The sequence below is a fragment of the Rhineura floridana genome, chromosome 9, assembly GCF_030035675.1.
Source record: "Rhineura floridana isolate rRhiFlo1 chromosome 9, rRhiFlo1.hap2, whole genome shotgun sequence".
NCBI classification, from domain to species: Eukaryota; Metazoa; Chordata; class Lepidosauria; order Squamata; family Rhineuridae; genus Rhineura; species Rhineura floridana.
The window spans coordinates 41,179,860-41,205,453 of NC_084488.1; the positions used below are offsets into that span (position 1 = coordinate 41,179,860).

General features: G+C 40.8%; 1 protein-coding gene across 5 annotated transcripts in view; it reads right to left on the bottom strand.

Moving 5' to 3' along the window:
• Positions 1-25,594, bottom strand: part of LOC133364034 (storkhead-box protein 1-like) — a 163,197-nt gene that overhangs the window by 118,966 nt on the left and 18,637 nt on the right. For 2 of the 5 annotated variants that reach the window (XR_009757814.1, XM_061583998.1), the window contains one exon: positions 23,139-23,994. The exons of the other annotated variants lie outside the window; for them this stretch is intronic. Coding sequence is in view for 1 of the 2 variants with exons in the window: in XM_061583998.1 (XP_061439982.1) it covers positions 23,969-23,994 (26 nt within the window). In the remaining variant the exon portion in view is untranslated. Of the gene's footprint in view, positions 1-23,138; positions 23,995-25,594 lie in introns of those variants that run through there. 5 annotated transcript variants of the gene reach the window in all.

Sequence of the window (25,594 nt, forward strand, 5' to 3'; positions counted from 1 at the left end):
AAGGTGTGCTGTTTGGACGAATTTCAGTTGTTGCAACCCAATGTAAGGAAGGAGGTACTTGGAAATGTGAGACATACCATCTATGTTTATTTCATTGCTTATTAATTTTGACTCCACTTTTCTGCTACTCTGCTACTTTTCTCACTCAACACTTTTCCTTCCTAGTTCATACCGTCTTGTGGAGTGGAAGGTGGGAGGATGAAAGGCTGGACTTGCAGCCATTCAGTCATGATTGATAACTCTTAAAGAGAGTTGTCAGTCCTGATCACCTTATAGAGGAGGTTGTTCAGCTACTTGCAAATTGTCCCTTGCAGGCAAAGTGCTTGAACGTGTGGTAATGGCACAACTCTAGTCAGTCAAAGATGACACTGACTTTCTAGATGCATTTCAAATCTGGCTTCAAGCCTAGGTTCAAAACTGAAAAGATGGATGATCAATGCTGCGTGAAGTGAGACCTACTAATTGTCTGGAACCTTTCAGCTACCTTTGAAACTGCCAATCAAGGTAAACTTCCAGGACATCTCTCAGAAAGGAAAATTGGAGGCACTGTACTTTGGTGGTTCCAGTCTTATCTGGTGGATCATTTCCAGAAGGTGCTGTAGTAGTTTTGCTCTATGCCATCGAATTGCTGCTCTGGGTTTCTTCAAGAGGAAGAGTGGGATATAAATTGAATGAATGAATGAATGAATGAATGAATGAATGAATGAATGAATGAATGAATGAATGAATGAATGAATGAATGAATGAATGAATAAATAATGCTGCAGAGTTCCACAAAACTCTATTTTTTCCAGGCTGTTTAATGTCTACCTGAAGCCATGGGGCGGGGCTGTATATTATTAGGGGTTCTTAAGTAAGATATCAGTATGATAATGACACTCAACTCTTTGGATGCAAGCAAGACACTGGAAGCTCTGAAGAGGTGCCTGAGGCCACTAATGTTCTGGATGAGGGCTAAAACTGAAACTCAAGATAGAAAAAAACAGAGGTAATATTGGTATATAATTCAACAAACTATCTCTTCTATGTGTGTAATTCAGTGAACTCAGCGTGTAATTCATTAAATGAATTTAATGTCTTCATTGGGGTTGTACTCCCCCTAAAGGATCGAGTTTATAGCTCGGAGGTACTATTGGATCTAGTCCTTCCTTCAGACGGGCAAGCAGCATCAATGGCACAAAGCACCTTTCACCATCTTAGGTTGGTGTGCCAGCTTCTTCCCCTCTTGGACAAAGATTTTATTTATGTATGTATTTAAAAACATTTATATACTGTTTAATATATAAAAAATCAATATAGCCAAGCCACAGTTCTGCTCTAATAATATCCATTAATTTGAGTTTTTATGTTCTCCTCACAATACAACCCACCACTTTTGCCTATAGATATTGTTTTCTCTTGCTCCAACCTCAGAACAGTCTGTACTCTGGTCCTTTCACTTTGATCAAACTTTCACCTTAATCCCTTTTCCCACTACTCCTCTCAAGAACTTGCCCACTGCTGCAATTGCAATCCAATCCTAACCAATAGCCAATCCTGTATTCAACTATGACCATTCTGAAATGCTGGCAATACCCTGATGATATAACTGTACACATATAATCATACATTGAGGTAGCTCTGTCTCTGCTTGTGTCAGCCCACAGTGTAGCTTCACTACTGTAAATGCCTTGGAAAATTCTAAGAGAATTCATTAGTGTGTAGGGGAAGTATATAAAATGCTAGTCTGCTCATATTTCAGCTTTCACTAGTAACCACTTGACCTCAGAGAATCTAAGACGACAAATGGCATAAGGAAACCACTATACAAACTTGAAACTAAAACAGACAGAAGAGGGAAAGAGAGGAGGTAATATATTCCAAAAAGAAAACATGCTCCAAACAAAAGCTTTAAATCTAGCCAGTAAAGAATTTTTTTTTAAAAGTGGCTTTTACAATACTCTAGTTCGGCAATGTTTACACAGGAAAGTTCTTGAAAAGGGGAAACTGTCAAATATCATTAGATTGGTAAAATTATACATCATGAGTTTATTGCCGCAACCCTCCTTTTTCCAGACCTCTTGCCAATTTTTGGCTTTTAAGACTTCACTGCGTCTCGTGAGAGTCTATTCTGAATTAAAATATATACTTTGGACAGATATATCTGAACTCTACACTAAACAATAGAAGAAGAAGAGACAGGCAAATGAGGAGTTTTTTAGACAAGCGTTACAGAAGAAGCACATCACCCATTAATGAATGAGTTAGATGTCTTAGGGAATGCAATCCTACCCCACGCCGCCGTCAGCGAAGAGGACTGCCTCTGTCAGTGAAGAGGACTGCTGCCAGTTTTGGGAGGGGGGCTCTGCCATCAAAGAGGCTCCAGAATAACCTAGGTGGCAGAAAGCCCCAAAATGGGTTGTATGGGATGGGGCACCAATGGCTTTAGATCTGCTGGATCCAACACTCCGCAGACTCCCCAAAGGAAATCAGGCCCCTCAATTACACCAGCCTGGAGCTAGCAAAGCAAAAAAGAAAAACAGAACTTTTTCCCTGACCAGCATGAGTCAGTAGAGCTTGGGATGTGGCAGTAGATCTGCTTCTCTGCTCCTTTGCTCCATAGCCCCAGTTAAGATTGCTCTGGATATAATTTTTAAAATTCCCTTTAAAAATTAAAACCAGAAGTTTTAAAAAATTGCTAAGTGAAATAGATCCATTCAAGAACAGTACAGAGTCACATGAGCAACAATATACTAGAGATATTTTTACAATCATTATCAAAATAATTATCTACTGGTCAGTCAGAATTAAAAGAGCAGATAATATTGATATTTTTGGTTAATCACAGGTTTACCTATTTCAATATTTATCATAGGAAAAGACAATATTTACCTTATTAATGCTATTTTAATTTATTTTATTAAATCAAGGTTTCCCTTACAAATTGTTTCTCGCAATTACTTGTTATTTTTTTGTTTGTACTGACCTCTAGTGGTATAAAATAGTATAAAATAATTTTAGGGGGGCCAGAACTGAAATCCAATATTAAAGAAATTGCCATAGCTGACCAAATGAGCCCTTCAGCAGTTTACACTGACCAAGGAGGCCACACCCTATGAAAGACAATACATATTGACACAGATAATGCTCAGAATCCCCCACTGGGTTATCAATTAATGCTTAGATCACTAACAGGTAGGTTCTGTTTTCACACATTAACCCTGTAATAAAAAGGCATAATTCAAAATGTGTAATTAAACTGAGTAATTAAAAATTGTCCAGATGTTATTAGATAATGGTGAAATGTTTGCCTGAAAGTCTGGCTCCTACATGTTAAATCTCTGGGTGCTCTTCATAACCTATTAAATGTGCAAAACAGGAAACATGATGAGGGATATTCTACAATATGGGATGACAAAATGAAACAACAGCAGTAATAACACTAGAGCATTTACATTTTTGGCTCAGCTTACACTCTATGGTGACATTCACACCATACATTTATTTCACTATTATTCCAGTTTAAACAGTCATGGCTTCCCCTAAAGAATCCTGGGAACTGTAATTTGTGAAGGGTGCTTTGTTAGGAGACTCCTATTCTCCTCACAGAGCTACAGTTTGCCAGCATGGTTTAACAGTCAATCCCTCTTCCCAGAGAATTCTGGGAATTATAGCTCCATGAGGAGAATAGGGGATCTCCTAACAACTCTTGGCACCTGTAACAAGCTACACTTGCCTGGATTCTTTGGGGGAAGCCATGACTGTTTAAAGTGGAGTAAGTGTATGGTGTGAATGTGGTCCATGTGACAGATGAGCAGAATGCTATTGACTAATTTATTGTACATAGTTCAGATTAAAAAAAATAGTGCTTGCACTTTAACTGCTTGCAAGTACACCGTAATGTAGTCTGTTGTTCCATGCCATAATTTAGCACAGCTTTGGTCACATGAGCAAAAGAATAAGGCACAGGGGCGTTTCACGAGTGGAAGAGATGGGTAGTAATAGGAAACAACTTTAGTAGTGAAGTCAGTTTTCCTTTTTAAAAAATGTCAGTTATTTCCACTTTCCAGAAGAGGAAAGATGGGTTGAAAAGATGAGGAAAAAATAATAAAAAGGACCTAACATCCTCATATGAAATACACCCAGCTGTAACAAACCCCACTGGCATTCAATAGGAATTTTACTACACAAAATATTTTACTGCCTATACAAACAACGATTAGTCATTTTTTGGCCTCAAAAAAAAGAAAAAAGAGCCAGCTTCTAAAAAGCATCTCTACTTGGTTGCTTGGAACAATTCTCCACAACAGTACAACAGCATGAAAGAGCCACTACATACAGTCTCTGTGTGTTGTGCTTTCTGAGAGAAACCAGGAGCATCGTCCACTTTCGTCTGGCTTGAGGCGAGGGATGCTACAGAGAAATGCAAAACCTTGACTTAAATAATAATTAAAGTTGGGTTAGAAAGCAAAGTTTCTTTGATGCTGTAAGCAATCCTAGAATCTTGAAAAACAGGCCACCAGGCAAGTAGCTATTTACAAGCCTGACATACTGTGAAGTCATAATTAGTATTTACACATCACATTTAAAAGTCTTAAAAACACCTCACATACCTTAGCTCAGCAAAGGCCACTTATACTACAATTCTACAGAGTATTTAACTGGCAGCAGGCCCAGAATCAAGAGCTGCTAATTAGAACTGTGCACCAGGTTCAGCTGAGACCAAAGCCAAATTGGGCCTATTTGGAGGCATTTGGGCCTCGGCCGGATCGGGTTGAGATAACCCCAGATCTGTATGAGTTGGGCTGGGCAGCTGAGAGTGATCCAGAGCTACCAGGGGTGGGGTGGTCAAGAAGAGGCAGGCATGAGTGAGAAGAAAGAGAAAGCAGGAGAAGAAGGCACCTGTTCTTGGGAGAAGGTAGGTGCCTTTCCAGCCTGACCCTCCTTATTTCCACCAGGCCTCCTCAAACCCCACACAGTATTCAGATTCCCTTTGTGAGCGGCTTCCCTGCATGCAATCCTCTTGCTTATCAGCTGATAAGTGGGAGGATTCATCCTGTGCAGAGTCAATCGCTGGTCATTTGCAGGTGGCTTGATGCTGCTCACGAAGGAGCAGCAACAGCAATATGCAGGATGGAATCCTCCTGGTTACCAACTGATAAGCAAGAGAATTCCATCCTACACGATGCTGGTTGCACCCGCCTGCTCTCAGTCAGGGTAGGGGATGAAGGGGACACTCCCTCCTGACCATATTTTTAATTTTTAAAAAACCCTTTGACTCGCCCTTTGAATAGCTTTGAGAATGAATCTGGCTGGTCCCCTCTTTGGGACACAGCAGAGTGGCCCTACCCAGGGCCACAGATCGGGGCCACAGGGCGGATAGAGAGGGCTGTGCACAGTCCTGTTGCTAATGACCCAGCCCAAAGTACTTGTCACCAATGTCAGCTATAGCCACCTTGGACTGGCACTCCTCTCAGCGTCTGAGCTACGGTAGGCTCCCAGAAGCATTGGGGGGATTAAAATTGTGGGGGTCAGCAGCCACAGTTCCCAGAAACACTGTCTACTTACAACCTGAAGTATGAGTTTCAGTTGTCGTGGACTGAAGACATGGACCATACAGTGGTGAGGTCAACTATATGCCCTCTTGATCCCTGCCCAGTTGATGAAATCTAGTAGGAAGGGCTTGACTGGATGGGTCTAGGGAGTGGTTAATGCCTCACTATGTGAGAGAGTTATGCCTACCATCTTGAAAGAGGCAATGATGAGCCCCTTCTCAAGAGGCCTTCCCTGGACCAAGAGGATTTAGAAAACTACAGACCAGTCTCCAATATTCCCTTCCAAACTGATGTCCCAATGGCATGGAACTTCTACATGCAAGGAGCTCATGCACTGTGGTGTTTTTTTGTTTTTTTTACAGACAACTCTGTGTGCAACTTTCAGTTGTTGGGGGGAAGGCAACAAATATGCATGGCTACAAGTGTGGCTCTGCTCCAAAGTAAACATAACTTACCTATGCTCTGCATGCAAGTAACATGTAAGTGGGGTTTTTGTCTCAATTAAAATGGAACCTGGCTTGCGGGGGGTGAATGGGGTGCTTGCCCCAGGCCCCATGCTTTGGGGACCCCTGTGCTTGGTGCTGGTGGTGGCCACAATGGCTAGCCCTGCTGCCTCCCAGCCATCCAAGTGAGATTTTTCACTTCCTCAATGACTAGAACAAGGCAGGGAGGTAGAAGGTAAAGGTGGAAAGCCTTGCTGGCACTGCTGCTGCTAAACAACAACAAAGAAAATTGTAAGAAGCAACAACAACAACAAATAGTAAGTGGGGGGGGAGAAGTGGCTGTCTCCACCACCATTACCATGAAGAGAAGGAGCAGCAGCAGAGGGGAGATGAAGAGTGGGGTGCACACAATTTGATTTGTTCTGGGGCCCACATCCCCCTAGGGATGGAGCTGGGGAAGAGTATTTATATTTTCAGATTGAGGGAAAGAGACGAGAACTCTCATCTCCAGACATGACATGATGCTTCCCATTAGGGTTAAGACTGACTTGAAACAGATATTGGGTGAGTAATATAGGGTACGAGAATGTCCTCAACAGCAGAACAGGCGGAGGATGACAACGGAGGATGACAACGGCTGTGAAGGCGGATGAAGGCTGCAGCAGATGAAGGCTGCAGCAGATAAAGTACTTCCAATCGTCGTGGTACCCATGCCATTGGATCAAAGCCTTTTTCTGTCAAGATTGTGTGTTGATCGTTGTGCGCTGATCTCCACATGTAAAACAAAATCACGCACAGGCGTCTTCCATAACAAAAGTCCCATGGAAAGACTTCATTTTGGAAAACAATCTTACTCGGTCACGAGTGATTGCCAAGCTTCATATGGTACGATCTTCCATAGAAAGCATGGTAATTTTCATAGGCAGGAACTTACTGTCTTTTGGAAAGTGCACACATTTTTATAGCTTCCCATATATTTTGTTGCTAACTAATAGTGTTCTATTTCATTGATAACTTTCAGTTATCACAGTCTTTCTTCCAACTCCAAAAGTTAATACATTCAGGTGGCATAACATGCTATTTCAACGAATCCTTCAGAAGACTCTACATTTATATTAACATTAACTCACTTTGCAAATCTCCACAGAAAAGATGGGTATGATTTTTAATTTACCTCACATCTTAGGTCTAAAGAAGTTCGAAGATCAAAACCCATGCAGATCTGTTAGCCATTGGATGGAGGGTTGGACTAGAACTTTAGTGTTTCCTGCAATTATTATCAATTTCACACCCTTTCCTCTCAATTGTGAGAAGTTACACCCTTTCCTTTCCTTGGGAACATAATTTTTAATGTAGCCAAGATTGGTTTCCTTCCTCGCTTGTGATACACAGAAACCAGACACTCTTAGTTTCTAAGGAGTGAAAACCCTAAGTTCTCCTTAAGATCTCTATGGTAAACAAAGCTTTTACAATATTCTCTCCCCCATGAGAAACTAATATTCTTTGAAGACTATACAACTGTTATCAAATTCAAAGCAGCTCAAACTATACAAAACAAACAGTGAAAGATACTACATTATGCCTTCTATATGGAGAGAATCTGACACACATCAAGCCAAACAATATCTTGTCTAAGTGGCTGAGTACATGAAAAGAGCCCCTGGCCTCTGTTCAAATAATTACAAAAGCTTTAGTCTCCTAGAATGTGTCCCTAATTTGCCTATTTACATAAAGATAACCTCATTCCAAAAGGTTGGACTTCTTCATGATTATAGCCTTAGTCAACACTGGCAGAATGCCAGTGTTGTGTTCCTTGGACATAAGCAATCTATTTTTCATTTTCTCTCAATCAACACCTTTGACTTTTTGATAACTTAAGGATACAAAAACTTCCACTTAATAATATTTTAATAAATACTCTTTCATGTTTTCTATTACTTTTAAGTTGCTAATTAAGACAAGGTGAGCCTTAGCAACTCTTGTCTAAATCCCACTTTGCATATCTATGGTGCCTTGCATCTAAAAGATCTCTCAGTGACTTGCAAACAATGAATTACAGAAAACCACTGTTTTTTAACTGGAGAAGTCTGCCACTGAGGTTTGTAAGCAGCAGTTTCTATAAATGAAAAAAGAAACCATGGTGAATGAAATTAGAGAATAAGTGAAAGAGGCAAGACATAGTGAGCATTACAACCTCAAACAACTCAATTAGCAAATACAAGAGGATTTAAGATCTGTTATTCTGCCCATGTAACTTTGGAGAAATAACTATTAGGACCAACTAAAATGTCACAAAGTTGTGAGCAAGCTTTCTAATTCCCCATATATCTTTTTCAAGCTACCCTTGTCTATGAACCTAATTTTTGAGGCTGAAATATGCTCAGTTCAAAATAGCTCTGTCACATTCTTCATAATACCTGCTGTCTGATGAAAGAGGCTAGGCTAATAAGGCTATTTCGTGGTTTTTTTTAAATTAACTATGCACACAAAGTGGCTGTGGTAAGTTTGACCCCTGATGTATGAAGTAACTTTAGCCACAATACAAATATTGTGACTTTGAGCTTAGTTTTATTTTGATTTTCAGATTCTTGTTTTATATTGTCGTTAATAATATTGCTTTTGTAATTATTCTAAAGCACTTCAGGTACCATCTGGGTGGCAGAGAATGCAGCACAGACATTTTTAATAAACAGGCAATTTTTTTGCATTTGGTGCTAAAAAGAAGTGCAATAAATAGCAGCAAAATGGATATTCAAATTGCAGTGCTGTGAACTGAAAGGCCAAGGTGGGGTGCATGTAAGACAACAATGCACCACTTACAATGAGGTGTAAAAATATGTGGATTTAGTAACTGTTGCACACCATGAACATTTCTGGGAGGGAACAGATGCAAGCATCTGCAGCCAGCTCAGCTAAAGTGAACCAGTGCCAGCCCATGTGCTTTACTGTGCAGCATCTTAACATTCTTTGTGGTTTGTGTATCTCTGCTCTCTTTCACATACTATACTGTACAAAGCTAGATCGCAGAATCTATGCAGAGTACAGCACAAACAACTGGCAGTTTCTTTAAAACATCGCTGTTATTTTCTAACTCATTTTCCTGTCAGCCATGGCCAAATATTCAGCTCTAAACTAAGTGGCATATTTATGATACTTCATTCTTCACAAAAATTATCAGCTGCTCATAATTGTTATGTACAATGGTGGAGTGATTTATATTAAGACCCAAGCTAGCTTTTTTTAACCATTGCTAATAAAGCGGGTAAGTATGTCTTCCAAATAGTATTGGCTGCACTGCATACAACATGTCAGAAACAAAGTGAACCAAGTCAAAAGATAAAGATATGGATTTTTTTTTAATGAGGGGGTGCCAACCAAGTAAAATATTTTTAATCTATTTATTAATCAAACAAATGCCAGGTAATTAAACGGGTGGAAAATGGAGCCATTTGCCAAAAAAGAAAAGGTTTTATATATGAACTGAGCAACCATGGCTTATGAAGCTGTGGCTACACACTCCTCTTCCCCTCATCAATCTATTCCTAGTCTGTTTCTCCTTCTTATTAACTGACATTAAGTTAAAGTTCCCTAGTTTGGAAAGAGCAGGTAATTGTGGCTTAATACAAGATGTCTGCAATGAAAGTCACAAGATGGAAAGAGACAGGGAAGTAGCTCATTCACCCCATGACTTCATAAACCACAATTTATAAAGCCAGAGCATGGCCTTTGAATAAACAACCAACATTGGCCAGAATGAAGATTTAGTTTTTAAATCGCCCTCTTCCAGTTTCCATAACATTCAGAAGTGAAATATTTCACACCAAAAAGGTGTTTTTCCAAATGACACCAATTTCAATAGTTTCATCAGTAACACAAGAGATCCTAATCCTTACATGAACCCTGTAAGGTAGGTCAATATTATCGCTAAGATAGAGTGGTTTGCATAAAGCCATCATTCTAGTGAGATTGTGGCAGCTGTGGGCCTTGAACCAAACATATTTTCAACATCTTGCAGTTTACGTATATTTTTAACTGTCCAAACCCCAGTAGCTATACTTTATATAATTTGGGTTAGGTAACTAAAGCTTTCTGCTTTTACACAGTGGAGATCAAGGCCCCTTGGCCATGTGCTCAAGTAAAAAGGAATGCACTTCTAAAATTGCTCATTTCATCAAGCAGCCTCTTGATCAGTAAAAGGCAGTTTTACCAAGAGTTTTGTCATTAGGTAATTCCTAGTAGGTCAGATTGTTTTCCTTTCTGTGACAGTCACAACTCAACAGATTTGCTTACTTCTTGTTTTTGAAACAAGATCATAACTGGAGCGAGTTGTGCCTGTAAAAAGAAAAGCTGTGACATACCAGTGCACTGACCCCATGAAACCGGACTATAGAGAAATTAAGCTGCAGCACATCTGAACTAGCACATCAACATTCTCCAGATCTTTTAAAAAGATTAGAGTGCACAAATATTTACACCAACCCCCCTCCCATTCTTCCTGCCAAAGTCAGTCAAAACTCAAGAATAGTTTTAATAGCTGACTAGCTCCAGGGTAATCAGCTTACCTGTGTCATATCAATATGCATTGTCTCATTCTCTCCTAACTGATCAGGGTGAGATACCCACGGCAGAAGGCACAAACCTTTCAGTCTCTTTTACTTATAAATATAAGTAAATATAAATAAATATATATAATATATATATAAATATATATGACCGCTGGGGGCGGTCATCAGGAGTTTTGGAGTGCATTGTCATCAGTATGCTGATGACACGCAGCTCTACTTCTCCTTTACATCTTCTTCAGGTGAGGCAGTCGACGTGCTGAACCGTTGCCTGGCTGCGACAATGGACTGGATGAGAACTAACAAACTGAGACTCAATCCTGACAAGACTGAGATGCTGTTGGTGGATGGTTTCTCTGATCGGATGGTGGATATATACCCTGTCCTGGATGGGGTTACACTCCCCCTAAAGGAACAGGTGCGTAGTCTGGGAGTCATCTTAGACTCTTCCCTCACACTTGAGGCTCATGTAGCCTCGGTGGCCCGGAATGCGTTCTACCAACTTCGGTTGGTAGCCCAGCTACGTCCCTATCTGAGTAAGGAGGACCTCTCATCAGTGGTACATGCTATGGTAACCTCGCGTCTGGACTACTGCAATGCGCTTTACGTAGGGCTACCTTTGAAGACGATTCGGAAGCTACAGCTAGTGCAAAATGCGGCGGCCAGACTGCTAACAAGAACTAAGCGGTCTGAGCATATAACACCTGTGCTAGCCCGTTTGCACTGGCTTCCAATATGCTTCCAATATGCTTCAAAGTGTTGGTACTTACCTATAAAGCCTTATACGGCACGGGACCACGATATCTGTCGGAACGCCTCTCCTGATATGAACCGGCCCGTACACTACGGTCTACTACGAAGGCCCTCCTCCGGGTTCCGACTCATAGGGAAGCCCGGAGAGTGGTGACAAGATCTAGGGCCTTCTCAGTGGTGGCCCCCGAACTATGGAATGGTGTGCCCGAGGAGGTGCGCCTGGCGCCGACACTATCATCTTTTCGGCGCCAGGTTAAAACCTTTCTCTTCTCTGAGGCATTTTAATTCCTGTTAATTCTAAATTATTATATTTTGATTTTAGACTGTACAGTTTTTTGTACAGTTTTGTATTGTGATATACTGTATTGTGTTATTTTTATTGTATTTTTAATGTTCACCGCCCAGAGAGCTGTTGCTAGTCGGGCGGTATATAAGCTTAATTAAATAAATAAATAAATTATAAGGCAACAGACCAAAATAAAATAAATTCATGTTAGTATGTATAGCACAGTGAAGAGGAGAGCCTGGCTGGGAGTCCAGAGTCTGTGAGTTCAAATCCCCGTTCGTGTCTCCTGGGTGTAAAGGGTGAGCTAAAGATCACCCCCACAGTGAGTGGTTCAAGGGTTATGTGCCCTGCCACCTGTGCAGCTGTGGGCAAGCTGCATAGTCCCAAGGAGCCCAGTTGCCCCCCAGCTGGCAGTTGTGGACAAGGAAGGGGCTGGCTTGTGCAGCTGTGGCAAGCTGAGCAGGCCCTAGCCAGCTGGGGAGGACTAGCCTCAGAGGGAGGCAATGGTAAACCCCCTCCGAATACCACTTACCATGAAAACCCTATTCATGGGGTAGCCATAAGTTGGGATCGACTTGAAGGCAGTCCATTTCCATTTTTCATGTAGACTTGCCCTTCCCTAGAACTTAGGTAGGAAATTATTTACTTCAATTAGAACTTGATTCTATCACATAAGTTCACACATGTATAAAACCTCTCATCTCTCAGCAGTTTCCCACCTCCCACTCCTGACCCTCATGGCTGAACAGAGCCTACCACACCAACTCAGCTATATTTCCCATAATCCTACAGAGACCTAAGATTATAACAGGGACATTATTTATTTATTTTTTTACAATAATTTTTATTCAAATTTTCATAAAACATAGAAAACAAAATCATAAAACATTCAAAGACAAAAAACAAAACAAAAATGATTAAACAAAAAAAAATAAAATGTTGACTTCCCATTTGTCACATATGAAATCAGTTATAGATCTACAATATATAACAATCCTGTCTCTTAAATCATATTATAAAATCACTTTCCTCCAGTAGTTATCTTAATTAATCATCAAATCTCATAAACATTACTTTATTCTTTCCACAAAAAGTCAAAGAGAGGTTTCAATTCTTTAAGAAATATATCTATCAATTTTTCTCCACATAAACATGTCAATTAATCCATCTCGTTAATAATTATAATAATCTTATTGTCATAACCATAGTCCAAATAAACATTTCGATTAATCCATCTCATCAGAATCTGTTAGGTCCAATAATTTCAATAGCCATTATTCCATTATCCCTATTAGTTCCATCTTCCATCTTCAATAGTCCTGTTAAGTCCAGTAATTTCAGTGTCCAATCTTCCATTATCAGTATTCCATAATAATCTTGCTGTTGTAGCCATAGTCATATAATAAGAGTCTGATGGGAATTTCCTCTATCCCAAATATTTTCTTGCCATCCATTCTGAATAAGTTGCTGAAATACTGTTGTAAAGTCATATCTGTGTTCTTCTTTTTTACAAAATGCACTGGCTCATCTCTTAAGAGTTTTTCCATTGTCACATGGCTGCAGTTAATTCCATAGATTTTCTCTATATCAAGCTCCATCCCGTCATTCCAGTCCAGAAGATTATCCAAGCCATTGATAACTTTATCTCTAATATCTTCATTAATTTCTTCAGAGATAACGTTAAATTCCAAACAGTAGATTTTATTTCTAAAATCCATAAACTCCAGATCTTTTTCCAATTCCACATTTGTTCCAATCTCCAGGGCTTGTATCTTCCCTTTATTTTTTCTTTTCTCATCTCTGATCTCATTCTCCTCTCTCACAGGATCCCCTATTTCTTTAAGCTCCTGCGTCATTTTGCTCAGTTCAATTTTCAGCTCCTTACTACCCTGTCGCAGGGTTTGTTTCGTTATCTCAATCTCATCCATTATTTTCTGAAACATAGTTACTTCCAGATTCTCAGCCACTTTCTTGATTGCCATTTTTAAAATCACGAAAACAAAGCAAAACAAAAATAAAGAAGAACCACTTCTTATTTCAGCAACAATTGGGTTAATATTCCAGCTTGATGACATCACAGTATAAACAGAGCAACCTGCCTTATCTCTCTATGTTCAAGAATGCAAAACAAATTTAGTTCCCAGCATCAAAACAGTTAGTGGCGTCGTGAAGAAGCAGATTCGTCAAAATAAAATAGACCAAAAAGAGAATAGTCCCAGACAATATAATATTCCTCGGAATAGAAATCAGGAATAGAAATCCCTCTTCTGTTTATTATCTTTAGAATGCACTTCCAGGACAGCTTTTTGCGACAGAAACAGAGATAAGCTGTTAATTTCGTGAATAACAGAGAAGAGCTATATCTCACCCAGAAGTTGTCCAAAGCCGATCAATCTGACAAATCTCCTTTTGCTGCAACAATTTAAACCAAGTAAAAAAAATAATAGAAAGAAGGGTGCTTGCCTGTTAGTCCGTTCTCTCTTTAAAGAAAAGATAAACGTATCGCTTAAACAGATAGAGCTTGTTAGGAAGTCCGTCCGGCATTGTTGGCTGGACCTTATCTCATAAATTAATGAAATCCAGTCCTCCCAACAAAAACAGGCTTTTGAGGTTGATCTCTACGTTTCTCCCTGCCCGGGAGAAATTTCATCAGTCAAAAAAAAAATGTTCTGACTGATTTATATCTGAATAAGCTTCTTTTGAGGCGGGAGCCCGTCCCAAAAGCAGGCACAAGCGAAGTCACCCTTCCCGGAAGTCTCATAACAGGGACATTATTTAGAAGCTTCTTCCCCACAAGCACTAACAGTGTTGCAATACTCAAAAGGAAAGACATGCCTGTTGTTAAAACTTCAGTCCCCCCCCAACTTTAGTTGCTATTGTTCCCCTTCCTGTCTATTTATTATGTATTGCTATAAGTAATGTACACTGCATAGAAATGTGAATGATTAAGCAGTATATAAATATCTTAAATAATGATAATAAGCCACTGTTGTGATACAAAGCCAACCCAGCCCCCTCACACAGTGAGGGGGTTTTTTTGCTCCTGTCAGGGGTAGCCAATGACATGGAGTTTGGATACAGCAACTCATGCAGCCAGGATAGGGGCCAAGAGGAAAATGGGACTACCCTTAACAAACAAATTCTAAGGTCTGTCAGTGAAGCTCCTCACACAATATAGCAAGTCACCTTCAGTATGATGTATATGGGACAACAAAAACAAAATTAGCAAGCCTATAATGTGGGGCCGCTGGCTAAAGTTCAACAGATTTCCACACAACATATCTAGATACATTTCAATTGGGATTTAGACCCAGTTTTGGCACAGAAACTGCCTTGGTCGGCCTGCATGATGACCTATGTCAGGAGAAAGATAGTGGGAGTATAGGTCTATTAATCCTCTTTGATCTCTCAGCGGCTTTCAATACCATCACCCATGGTATTCTTCTGGCGCTGCTATCCAAGTTGGGGGTAAATGGCACTGCTCTGCAGTGGTTCTGGTCATATTTGGATGGTTGCACTCAGAGGGTGGTGCTTGGGGAGTATTGTTCAGCCTCATGGAACCTTCAGTGCAGGGTTCCTCGGGGTTCAATTTGATCTCCCATGCTATTTAACATCTACATGAAACCACTGAGTGAGGTCTGTGATGTTCCTATATTAATGTATATATGGTAAGTGTTGGTTGTTTAGAAGATACATGGTAAGTGGAGTGAAAGAGGAGGGGGAGTGAATGGGCAGTAGAATGCTAGATGATTGGCTGAGTGTTTAAAATGGCTGAACGTATAAAAGGAAGAGTGAGAGTGGAATCTGGGTGGTGGATGAGGTGAAACTGAGTGGGTTGCTTGGTGGGGTTTAGAGAGTTGTTTGCCAGGAGAGAGTGGAGAAGGGGGGGGTGGAGTTCGGATTAGTATTGAGTAAAACCATATGCTTATGTGCCTTAAGAAGAAATCTTGTTAATCTTGTTAGCTTTGTTATCTTTAATAAATACTTAATTTGGTTTACCAAAGGCCTGATCCTTGGCTGGGGTTTCACAGACCAGAAGGGAGGGTAAGGTGATGACCAAGGCTGAAGGGAAACTGTAACAAATGGTGGCAGCGGTGAAGAGAATAACAATACCAGAGTCTCTGGGAATACTAGTATTAGGACGTGACTGGTGGTTGCCTAGCAGGGGGATCTGTTGAGATCTGTGCTAGAGCGGGGAGAGAAACAATAAAAAAGGACAGTCCGGACTGGTGGAGTCCCTGGTGGTGCCTAGTGACAGGCAGTAGCCACGCGCAGGTAGGAACCTGACAGGGAGAGCCAGGGAAGGGCGTCACAAGGTCATCTGGAGATGTGGAGTACGTTGTCAGCAATATGCAAAATACAAGATACAAATATTAAGATTTAAAATGATTTAAAATGATTTTAAAATGCTTGGGCAAAGAGGAAGGTTTTCACCTGGCGCCGAAAAGATAACAAAGTAGGCGCCAGGCGTACCTCGTCAGGAAGGGTGTTCCATAGTTCGGGGGCCGCTACCGAGAAGGCCCTCTTTCTTGTAATCACCTTCCGGGCGTCTTTTTGAGTAGGCACCCGGAGGAGGGCCTTCGATGTTGAGCATAGTGCCCGGGTAGGTTCATATCGGGAGAGACGTTCCACCAGATATTGTGGGCCCGTGCCGTGTAAGGCTTTATAGGTTAAAACCAGCACCCTGAATTGGGCCCGAAAACGAATAGGCAGCCAGTGCAAGCCGGCCAGGATTGGTGTCACATGTTGCGACCGCTTGGTCCCAGTTATTAATCTGGCCGCCGCATTCTGCACAAGCTGCAGTTTCCGAACCGTCTTCAAGGGCAGCCCCACGTATAGTGCGTTGCAGTAGTCCAACCTTGAGGTTACCAGAGCATGGACAACTGAAGCAAGATGTTCCCTGTCCAGATATGGGCGCAGCTGGGCCACCAGCCTAAGTTGGTAAAAAGCACTCCGTGCCACCAAGGCCACCTGCGCCTCAAGTGACAAGGATGGGTCCAAAAGGACTCCCAAGCTACGCACCTGCTCCTTCAGGGGGAGTGTAACCTCATCCAGAACAGGTCGAACATCCAACTGGTCAGGGGATCCATTTACTAACAGCATCTCAGTCTTATCTGGATTGAGCTTCAATTTGTTCGCTCTCATCCAGTCCATTATCGCGGCCAAGCACCAGTTTAGGACCTTGACAGCCTCACCTGAAGAAGATGAGAAGGAGAAGTAGAGCTGTGTATCATCATTTTAGCTTAAAATTTGATTATGTTGATCTATATGTATTGTTTTTATTCTTGTTGTTTGTCGCCTAGAGTGTCCCTAACCCGGACAGATAGGCGGCTGAAAAATAAAATGTATTATTATTATTATCAGCATACTGATGAGAACGCACTCCAAAACTCCTGATGACCGTCCCCAGCGGTTTCATATAGATATTAAAGAGCATGGGGGACAGAACTGATCCCTGCGGAACTCCATATTGGAGCGCTCAGGGTGTCGAGTAGTGCTCCCCAAGCACAACTTTCTGAAGACGATCTGTCAGATAGGAGCGGAACCACTGCCAAGCAGTGCCTCCAACTCCCAAATCCGCCAGCCTCTCCAGAAGGATACCATGGTCGATGGTATCGAAAGCCGCTGAGAGATCAAGGAGAATCAACAGAGTTACACTCCCTCTGTCTTTCTCACGACACAGGTCATCATACAGGGCGACCAAGGCTGTCTCCGTACCAAAACCGGGCCTGAACCCCGATTGAAATGGATCCAGATAATCGGTCTCATCCAAGAGAGCCTGCAGCTGGGATGCAACCACCCTCTCCAGAACCTTGCCCAGGAATGGCACATTTGCTACCGGTTTGTAGTTATTCGAGTTATCTGGGTTCAGTAATAGACTGAATGAGAGCCAATAAACTGAAGTTCAATCTAGACAAGACTGAGGCGCTGTTAGTGGGTGATTCTCTAGACCAGATGGAGGGGATCTGTACTGCTCTTGATGGGGTTTCATTCCCCCTGAAGGAGCAGGTGCGTAGCTTGGGGGTACTTCTGGATCCATTACTGTTGCTTGAGACTCAAGTTGTCTCAGTGTCGAGGAGTGTCTTCCATCAGCTTCAGCTGGTGGCCCAGTTACGACTCTATCTGGACAGGGATAGCCTGGCTTGTGTTGTCTACGCTCTGGTAACTTCTAGCTTAGACTACTGCAATGTGTTAATACATGGGGCTGCCTTTGAAGACAGTTCAGAAACTGCAGCTGGTACAGAATTCAGCAGCCAGATTGGTCACCGGGGCAAGACAGTCTGAGCATATAACATCAATTCTGGCACAACTACGCTGGCTAACAATTAGTTTCAGGGTTCAATTCAAAGTACTGGGTTTGACCTATAATACCTTATACAGCTTAGGACCTCAAGGACCATCTCTCCCCATATGATCCAATCTGAACCCTGCGCTCAGCATCTGAGGCCCTTCTCTGGGTGCCTCCTCTGAGGGAGGTACAGAGAAGGGCAACACAATAATGGGCCTTCTCACTGGTCCCCCCCCCCGCTTATGGAATGCTCTGAGTGAATGGGCGGAAAAATGGCAAATGCAATTCAATATAAACAAGTGTAAAATTATGCTGAATGTTGGAAGATTCAGGACAGACAAAAGGAAGTACTTCTTTACTCAGCGCATAGTTAACCTATGGAATTTGCTCCCACAAGATGCAGTAATGGCCACCAGCTCAGATGGCTTTAAAAGAAGATTAGACAAATTCATGGAGGACAGGGCTATCAATGGCTACTAGCCATGATGGCTGTGCTCAGAGGCAGCATACTTCTGAAAACCAGTTGCCGGAAGCCTCAGGAGAGGAGAGTGTTCTTGCACTTGGGTCCTGCTTGTGGCTTCCCCCAGGCACCTGGTTGGCCACTGTGAGAACAGGATGCTGGACTAGATGGGCCACTGGCCTGATCCAGCAGGCTCTTCTTATGTTCTTATGTTGAGAGACAGACACCTAGCACCAGGAAAAACATTCTTTCTCTAGGTGCCAAGCAAAAACATTCCTCCCAGGCATTCAGTTCTTTGTTTTCTATAAGGTTTTTGAAGGGCTTTTGAAGTTGTAGCCTCTTTCAGGGGGTGGACTGTTTCACTTTCTTATCCATGTATTGTGTTTTTTAAAACTTTTTGCGTTAGTTTCATATTGGTTTTAATCTTTTTATTGTGTTCACTTTTGGTTCATTTTTATGAAGAAAAGTGACTAATAAATTTAATAAATAAACTAAATAAAAAAATAAATAATGAATAAACACCACAAAACAATCTAATAGATGTCACAGAAACTATAAAAAAAACCAGGAAATCTGCTCAATGCTGTAGTGAAGAAAAAGACATCTTAATGCCTGTTGTGGATTTCCCAGCAATTAAGATGGCATAGGCGAGTCTTGTTAGAATGCTTAGTTCTGGCAATCTCTTCAGCTAGGGAAAAGCAATGAAGTTTGCAGGCCACAGCTACACTGCTTGAGGCTGTTCCACCAGAAAACTTTTTCTCCCTTTATTCTTCTGAAAAGGACCACCCAGCAGGTGAGTCACCACATGGCAGCAGCACAGGCCATGTGGTCTAGGGAGGAGCCTTGGAAGGTAGGACGCAGCCTGCACGAGTTCTGTTACAAGATGGTTAAAAGCAAGAACAGGTAACTAAGAGAGAGTAAATAAATGGTAATAATAAAAAAGTAAGTAGGTGCAGCAAAGCAACGCGAAGCATTTATCATCAGCTAACCCCTGGGTGAACTTAACACTCATTCAAGTAATGACCATTGGTGAATTTCACTAACACCCGTGAACGTGTGCACGGTTTATAGGCTACAATATCATAGTTGCTAAGAGTGCAAGCCATGTTCAAAGTCTCCCCTCAGCCATGTCCTCATTAGATGTCTTAGCAAGTCACTACTGTATTCTCTTAGCCTGCCATCCCCAACTGCAATATGGGGATGATGATAATAATTCTGACCTGGTTTGCCAAGCTGTTATCTAAAGATTACTTAGTCCTGAAGAAAGATGCCTTTTGATATTATTATGCATTCATAAAACATTTTTAGGTAATAAATGTAATAAGAGTGTAACAACAACAAAAAACATTCTTCAGGATTAAATCATAATAAAATGGCACACAATCTTAGAATACCAAAAAAGGAGAGAAAAGGGAAATCAATTTTACCATTGCCCAAGAGAAAGCAATACTGTATGTGAAAAGATCCTTAGCAGTCTAGTTAGGTAATGTTGTTTTAAGCTTCTTTGTTCCTTCCTCCCCACCTCAAACACCCATTAGTAACTGTGAAGATCCTGACAAATATTTCAGAATAAGGATATGTCACAGTGGTTTCACAGCAGGGCACAATAATGTCCCTTCTCTAAGCATCTCACAGCTAACAATGCATTAACTTGCCCAGACATTGTTGGCTAATAAGAAAAAAATAGCTTGAAGTTACAGGATCAAAGGGAAGATGCCTTGCTTAATAAAATTAGATCTGTCCCTACCAGACAGCTGTTGATCCTGGGTTTAGAGAGTCTTAGACTCACTGTCTGGGCTTGCAAATATTGTCAAGTATCTACATAGCATCTGTGGCCACAGAAACATTGGGGTTTGTGAACATTTTCATCTTTAGCTCCTTGCTCATCTAGCATTCAGGCACGTTTTCTCAAATATTCTTAGTCTAACGTTGTGTTGAATTTAAGCCATATTTGTTAATCTTCACAAATAAAATAGCATGAAACTGACAGAAACTTAAGTGCATCTACCATGTATGACGAAAAGAACGTACACACAGTGGTAGTCTCCAAAAGTGCCTCAGCATTTGACAACATGCTATGCCGTTATTCAATATTATGCTGAGTTCCAAACCAAAACCATTTGCTTTAGTCACACAACTACGGGGCTGTGGTTGCTTTTGAAAATTACTTTTGTGTGGCTGGGGCTCCATGTACCAGTAGCAAAGTTCGAGTCTGCTTTTCTGTGTGGATCAGACAAATCATACTGGGTGGTGCTGGCATAGGTACTGACTGCATTCCAGCTCACCCACATGCAGAAGCAATTGTCAAGAGCAGCCATGTCACTGAAGAAAACACCTCAATGAAACCTTAGTGTGCATTTGTGCTTACCACTGACCTTCAGCTGGATATGGCCCTATTGCTGCAGAGCTCACACTTGAAAATATGTTCTACAGAGGATGGTGACCACACCCTCCTCTGTTCTATAGACATACATATCTTTCCCTTTCCTCTTAATGGCAGCTGCTGTAGCTCAGTGCAACCTCTGACACAGGCCTATGCAGCTTTAAGATCCAGAGAGTGGGGGGAAAGAAAGGCCAATGGCTAGCACAGTATTGCTGCATTAGTGACCTAGAAGAGATACAAAATATACGGAACATCAACAACTACAGCGTCTGTACTGTTTCCTCAGATGGGAAAACTCCATAGCACCTGCCAATTACCCCCCCCATTTCTGTTATTGCCACATACAAACTGCATATTACCACTACTGAGAATAGCAAAGGTATTGATCTTCATACATACTTTGGACATGTGAAAACCTGATCTAGAGTCACCTTCTACATTTATTTATTTATTTATTTATTTTATTGCATTTGTATACCGCCCCATAGCCGAAGCTCTCTGGGCGGTTTACAACAATTAAAAACATTAAAAACAAATATACAAATTTAAAAACACATTTTCTAAAAAGCAATTTATAAACACATGCTAAAATGCCTGGGAGAAGAGGAAAGTCTTGACTTGGCGCTGAAAAGACAGTGTTGGTGCCAGGCGTACCTCGTCGAGAAAATCATTCCATAATTTGGGGGCCACCACTGAGAAGGCCCACTCCCTTGTTGCCATCCTCCGAGCTTCCCTTGGAGGAGGCTCTCGGAGGAGGGCCTTTGATGTTGAGCGTAGACTGCTAGTACCTGAACCAGGAACAGGAGCTTAAAAGGCTGTGAGTGGTTTGGCGCTGGAAACGTCAACCTTTCGTGACTCCTTGTAGCCAGCAAGCTTGTGATCACATGTGTTCGACTCTGCCCTGTCTCATTGGTTCTCTGGTACCTTGACTTTGGACTCCCCCCAGGACTTGTCTGTTCGCCACACTCTCGGCTCTTCCCATCCAGTATTTACACTGACTGTAGTTGTGAGCCTGTTTGCCTCAACCTAAGCCTGACAGATTTACGGCCTAGCTGCTGGCCATTATCTGCTAATTACGTTACTGCAGCCATAAACTATTTCACTAGGTTGGCAGAGACTGACAATATTGGCAGGAAGAAAAACACTGTCATGGAACAGGATAGTATGTAGCTTGTCTATTTTCCATGAAATTCCATTGTATACTCATATGGTGATAAAGAGATATATTTTATTTTCTGTGAAACACTGATATGATCTATGTGTTGCATTTTGGCAATACCACAATTTCCGTGGCAATATTTTATAATATTTTCATCTTTTATAATATTTGCATTTTTTCACTCTTTAGAAGGCCATCCTGGGAATGCCAACTGGCCATTGAAGGACAGGGTGTAACTTCAGAAGTAAAAAAACAACTGTACAGTTTTAGTTTGTGTTTGCAGGTATTGGATGCAAAGCTGATTTGAATAGTGCCGTGAACTGTGCGATAATGGCAAATATGAGAGCTTCAGATAGGTGTTCATTGACATATTTAATGTACCATGACAGTTTCAGCACTGACAGTTCTGAAAAGCTAGCACTGCTCAAGGAAGAAAGACAGAAACGCCAGGGTGTTCGACTATGACCTGGGAGACCATGGTGTGAATCCCCATTCTGCTGTGAAGCTCGTTGGGTGACCTTGGGATAGTCACTCTCTCTCTCAGCCTAACCTACCTCACAGGATTGTTGTGAGGATAAAATGTGGAGGGAAGAACCACATATACCACCTTGAGCTTCTTGGAAGAAAGGTGGAATATAAATGTAAGAAATAATAAAATTAAAAAAGCAGTTGAAATGTCAGGAAGTAACTCTTCAACTTGGAAGGAACAATGAATGTACCAACACCTGGGTTTGACACCAACATCCAAGGATACTGAATACAGCATTATCAGCATTTTAACGTGAACTGTTCTTAACTTCATTGTCTCTGACAATAGAAAAGCAAAAACAAAGGAATGCACAGACAAATAAAATACCTCATTGATATTTCCCTCTCGTATTTTCAGGAAAATACATTATCTACATTATAATTATTAAAGGGAAAAAAGTGAAACCAGCACAATGGTCACCAAAGCCACTACAAAAATACTGTTAGTTGTTAGGGCCACAAATGGTACCAAGATATTAATATTAATACAAAGAGTAAGGATTAATAGCAAAACCTTCAAAAATAGGCTAAGCATTGCAACCAATACACAGTTATAATGGAAAGAAGGGATAATGTTTCAAGTAGTATTTTATCTTGGTCACTGCTTTCATGGATTTATGCTGTGAAATATGCTGTGCTATAAATAATAATAATACAATAACAATAAATAGGGTATAATTAGAAAGCATCATATTATTTATAACCGAGGCAGTGTATAATGTCAGTGACTAGTGTCACGCTCTAAAAAATCGGTTCACATGAAAAGGAAACAAAAGTTCCATTAAGGGAAAACTAAAGACAAACGGGGCAGTGGTATGGTGCTGAGCATCTGACAATACCTTTTTTTTTTAATGGGGATATTTATTGAGCACACAGAGACACAGAATCAAAATATACATATTTGAATACTTCAGTGGGGAATAGTTCAGCAATAATTCATCATATCTATTAACAGTGGGGAAAGGTCAGTAACAATGTGCATTTCTGTGGTGTGAGGGAATTAGCAAAATAATCCTAACCATAACTTTGGGTTCACTTTGCAGAATAGGCCTCAGTCATGTGCAGCTGGGCAGGGAGAACTATATGAGAGCTTTTTTAAAAAAATCTTTCATTCATTCATTCATGCTTCCATACAATAGAATAAATGACAAAATTAAGATTTAAACTTCATAACAAAAAATAGAAGCAGTATTCTCCACTTTACTTTACAAATTACATTTTCCAGGTAAGGTATAATATTTTCATGCATACTAAATCATTTCTTTACTGTGATAACTCTCTTCCCCCTCCCCCATTTTTTCTACTGGTTACTGTTCGGAATGACTCTGATTGCCAAAATTTCGTATGGTAGAATAGTTCCAAATCCTTTAATATGCTGCTGGGGAGACTTTTATCATTTTTCTGTATACTGTACTTACATAACTAATAAATTTCCCTGGAGATATTTAAGCAAAGGCTGTAGCTGCAACCTTCGTTGCAGATCCTGCACTGAACAAGGGGGCTGGATTAGATGACTTCCAAGGTCCCTTCAATTCTATGTAAAAGACAAGTGAAAAGTTGCAAAATATGGCTTAAAGGAAGAGAACACCCATGAGCTCTGAAAGAGAATACAAAAGAAAAAGAACAATTTAAGAAAAGCAACAAAAACATAACTGAAAATGCACTTTAAATGTAGTTCAAGATTATTTATTTATTTATTATTTTATTTATATCCCATTCTTCCTTCCATGAGGAGCACAGGGCAGCAAACAAAAGCACTAAAAACACTTTAAAACATCATAAAAACAGACTGTAAAATACATTAAAACAAAACTTCTTTAAAAACATTTTTTTAAAAAAGCTTTCAAAACATGTTTTTTAAAAAAAGGTTAAAAACATTAAACAGCAATTCCAACACAGGCACAGACTGGGATAAGGTCTCAACTTAAAAGGCTTGTTGAAGGAGGAAGGTCTTTCATAGGCGCCGAAAAGATTAGGGACACAATCCACAATTTCACTGGAAAGGGGGGATGTGTTGACAATCCCAGAGCTTGGAAGATTGCTTTTAAAAGTAATAAATGACAATTACTCTTACATGGCCCCAAAAAGTAATAAATTACCATTACAATTGCTCTGAAAGTAACTGATCACTTTACTGTTACTCAAAAGTAATCACTACCATTACACTTAAGTTACTTTCTTAAAAAATGGAGAGCCTACAAGGTGCTGGCCTTGGCTGCTGCACATCTAAGTAGCCTAAAACAACATTAAAAATAAACACACACACACACAGAGGGTAGCAGAATAATTTTTTTTATCCATAAGATTAACAGAATAGCATTACAGAACTTCACATCCACCCACCGCTCCAGCAATGGTGATACCCCAACACACATACTTTTTCACTCAAAATCAAATTTACACTTGAAATGCTGCTTTTATAATACATTTCTGTTATGTCTCATCTTTGCTTAAAGAGAACGTCAGACAAGGAATGTCTTTTTTCAGTCATTATGGTGCCACCAGTACTGAACAGGCATTCTGTTGCGGAGCTTGAAGGCATGCCTGTGTTGTGCTGCAAAAAACACCGCAGTGCCCCTTTCAACTGAAACACATTTTTATCAATATGGCAATCCCCTATCATCAAAGAAAAATGCAAACTTTAGTACTTTACTAGTTGCCTTTGTAATTATTTTTTGTCAACAGTATAACTTAGAGGTAACTTAATCCTGTACATACTTCCCTGGGAGTAAGTCCCATTGAACTCACTGGGTAGACATGTATGCACGACTGAACTGTCAGAAGTAGAACTTAAGAGACATAACTTAGGCAAACAGAAAATACACGTATCAAGAATAATCCACCAGAATAAACGTTATCCCTTCTCCCGCAATTAAAAATGTAGTCTTGCACAGCATATAGGGAAACTATGGAATCTGCTACCACAAGCAGCAGTGATGGGTACCAACTTGGATGGCTTTAAAAGAGGATTAGACAAATTCGTGGAGGATAAAGCTATCAGCGGCACCTAGCAATGATGGCTATGTTCTACTTCCACTGCAAGAGACAGTATGCTTCTGAATATCACTTGCTGGGAATACGAGGAGAGTGTGCTTGTGCACTCAGGTCCTGCTTGTGGGCTTCCCTTTAGGGCATCTGATTGGCTGCTGTGAGAACAGGATGCTGCACTAGATGGGCCACTGGTTGGATCCAGCAGG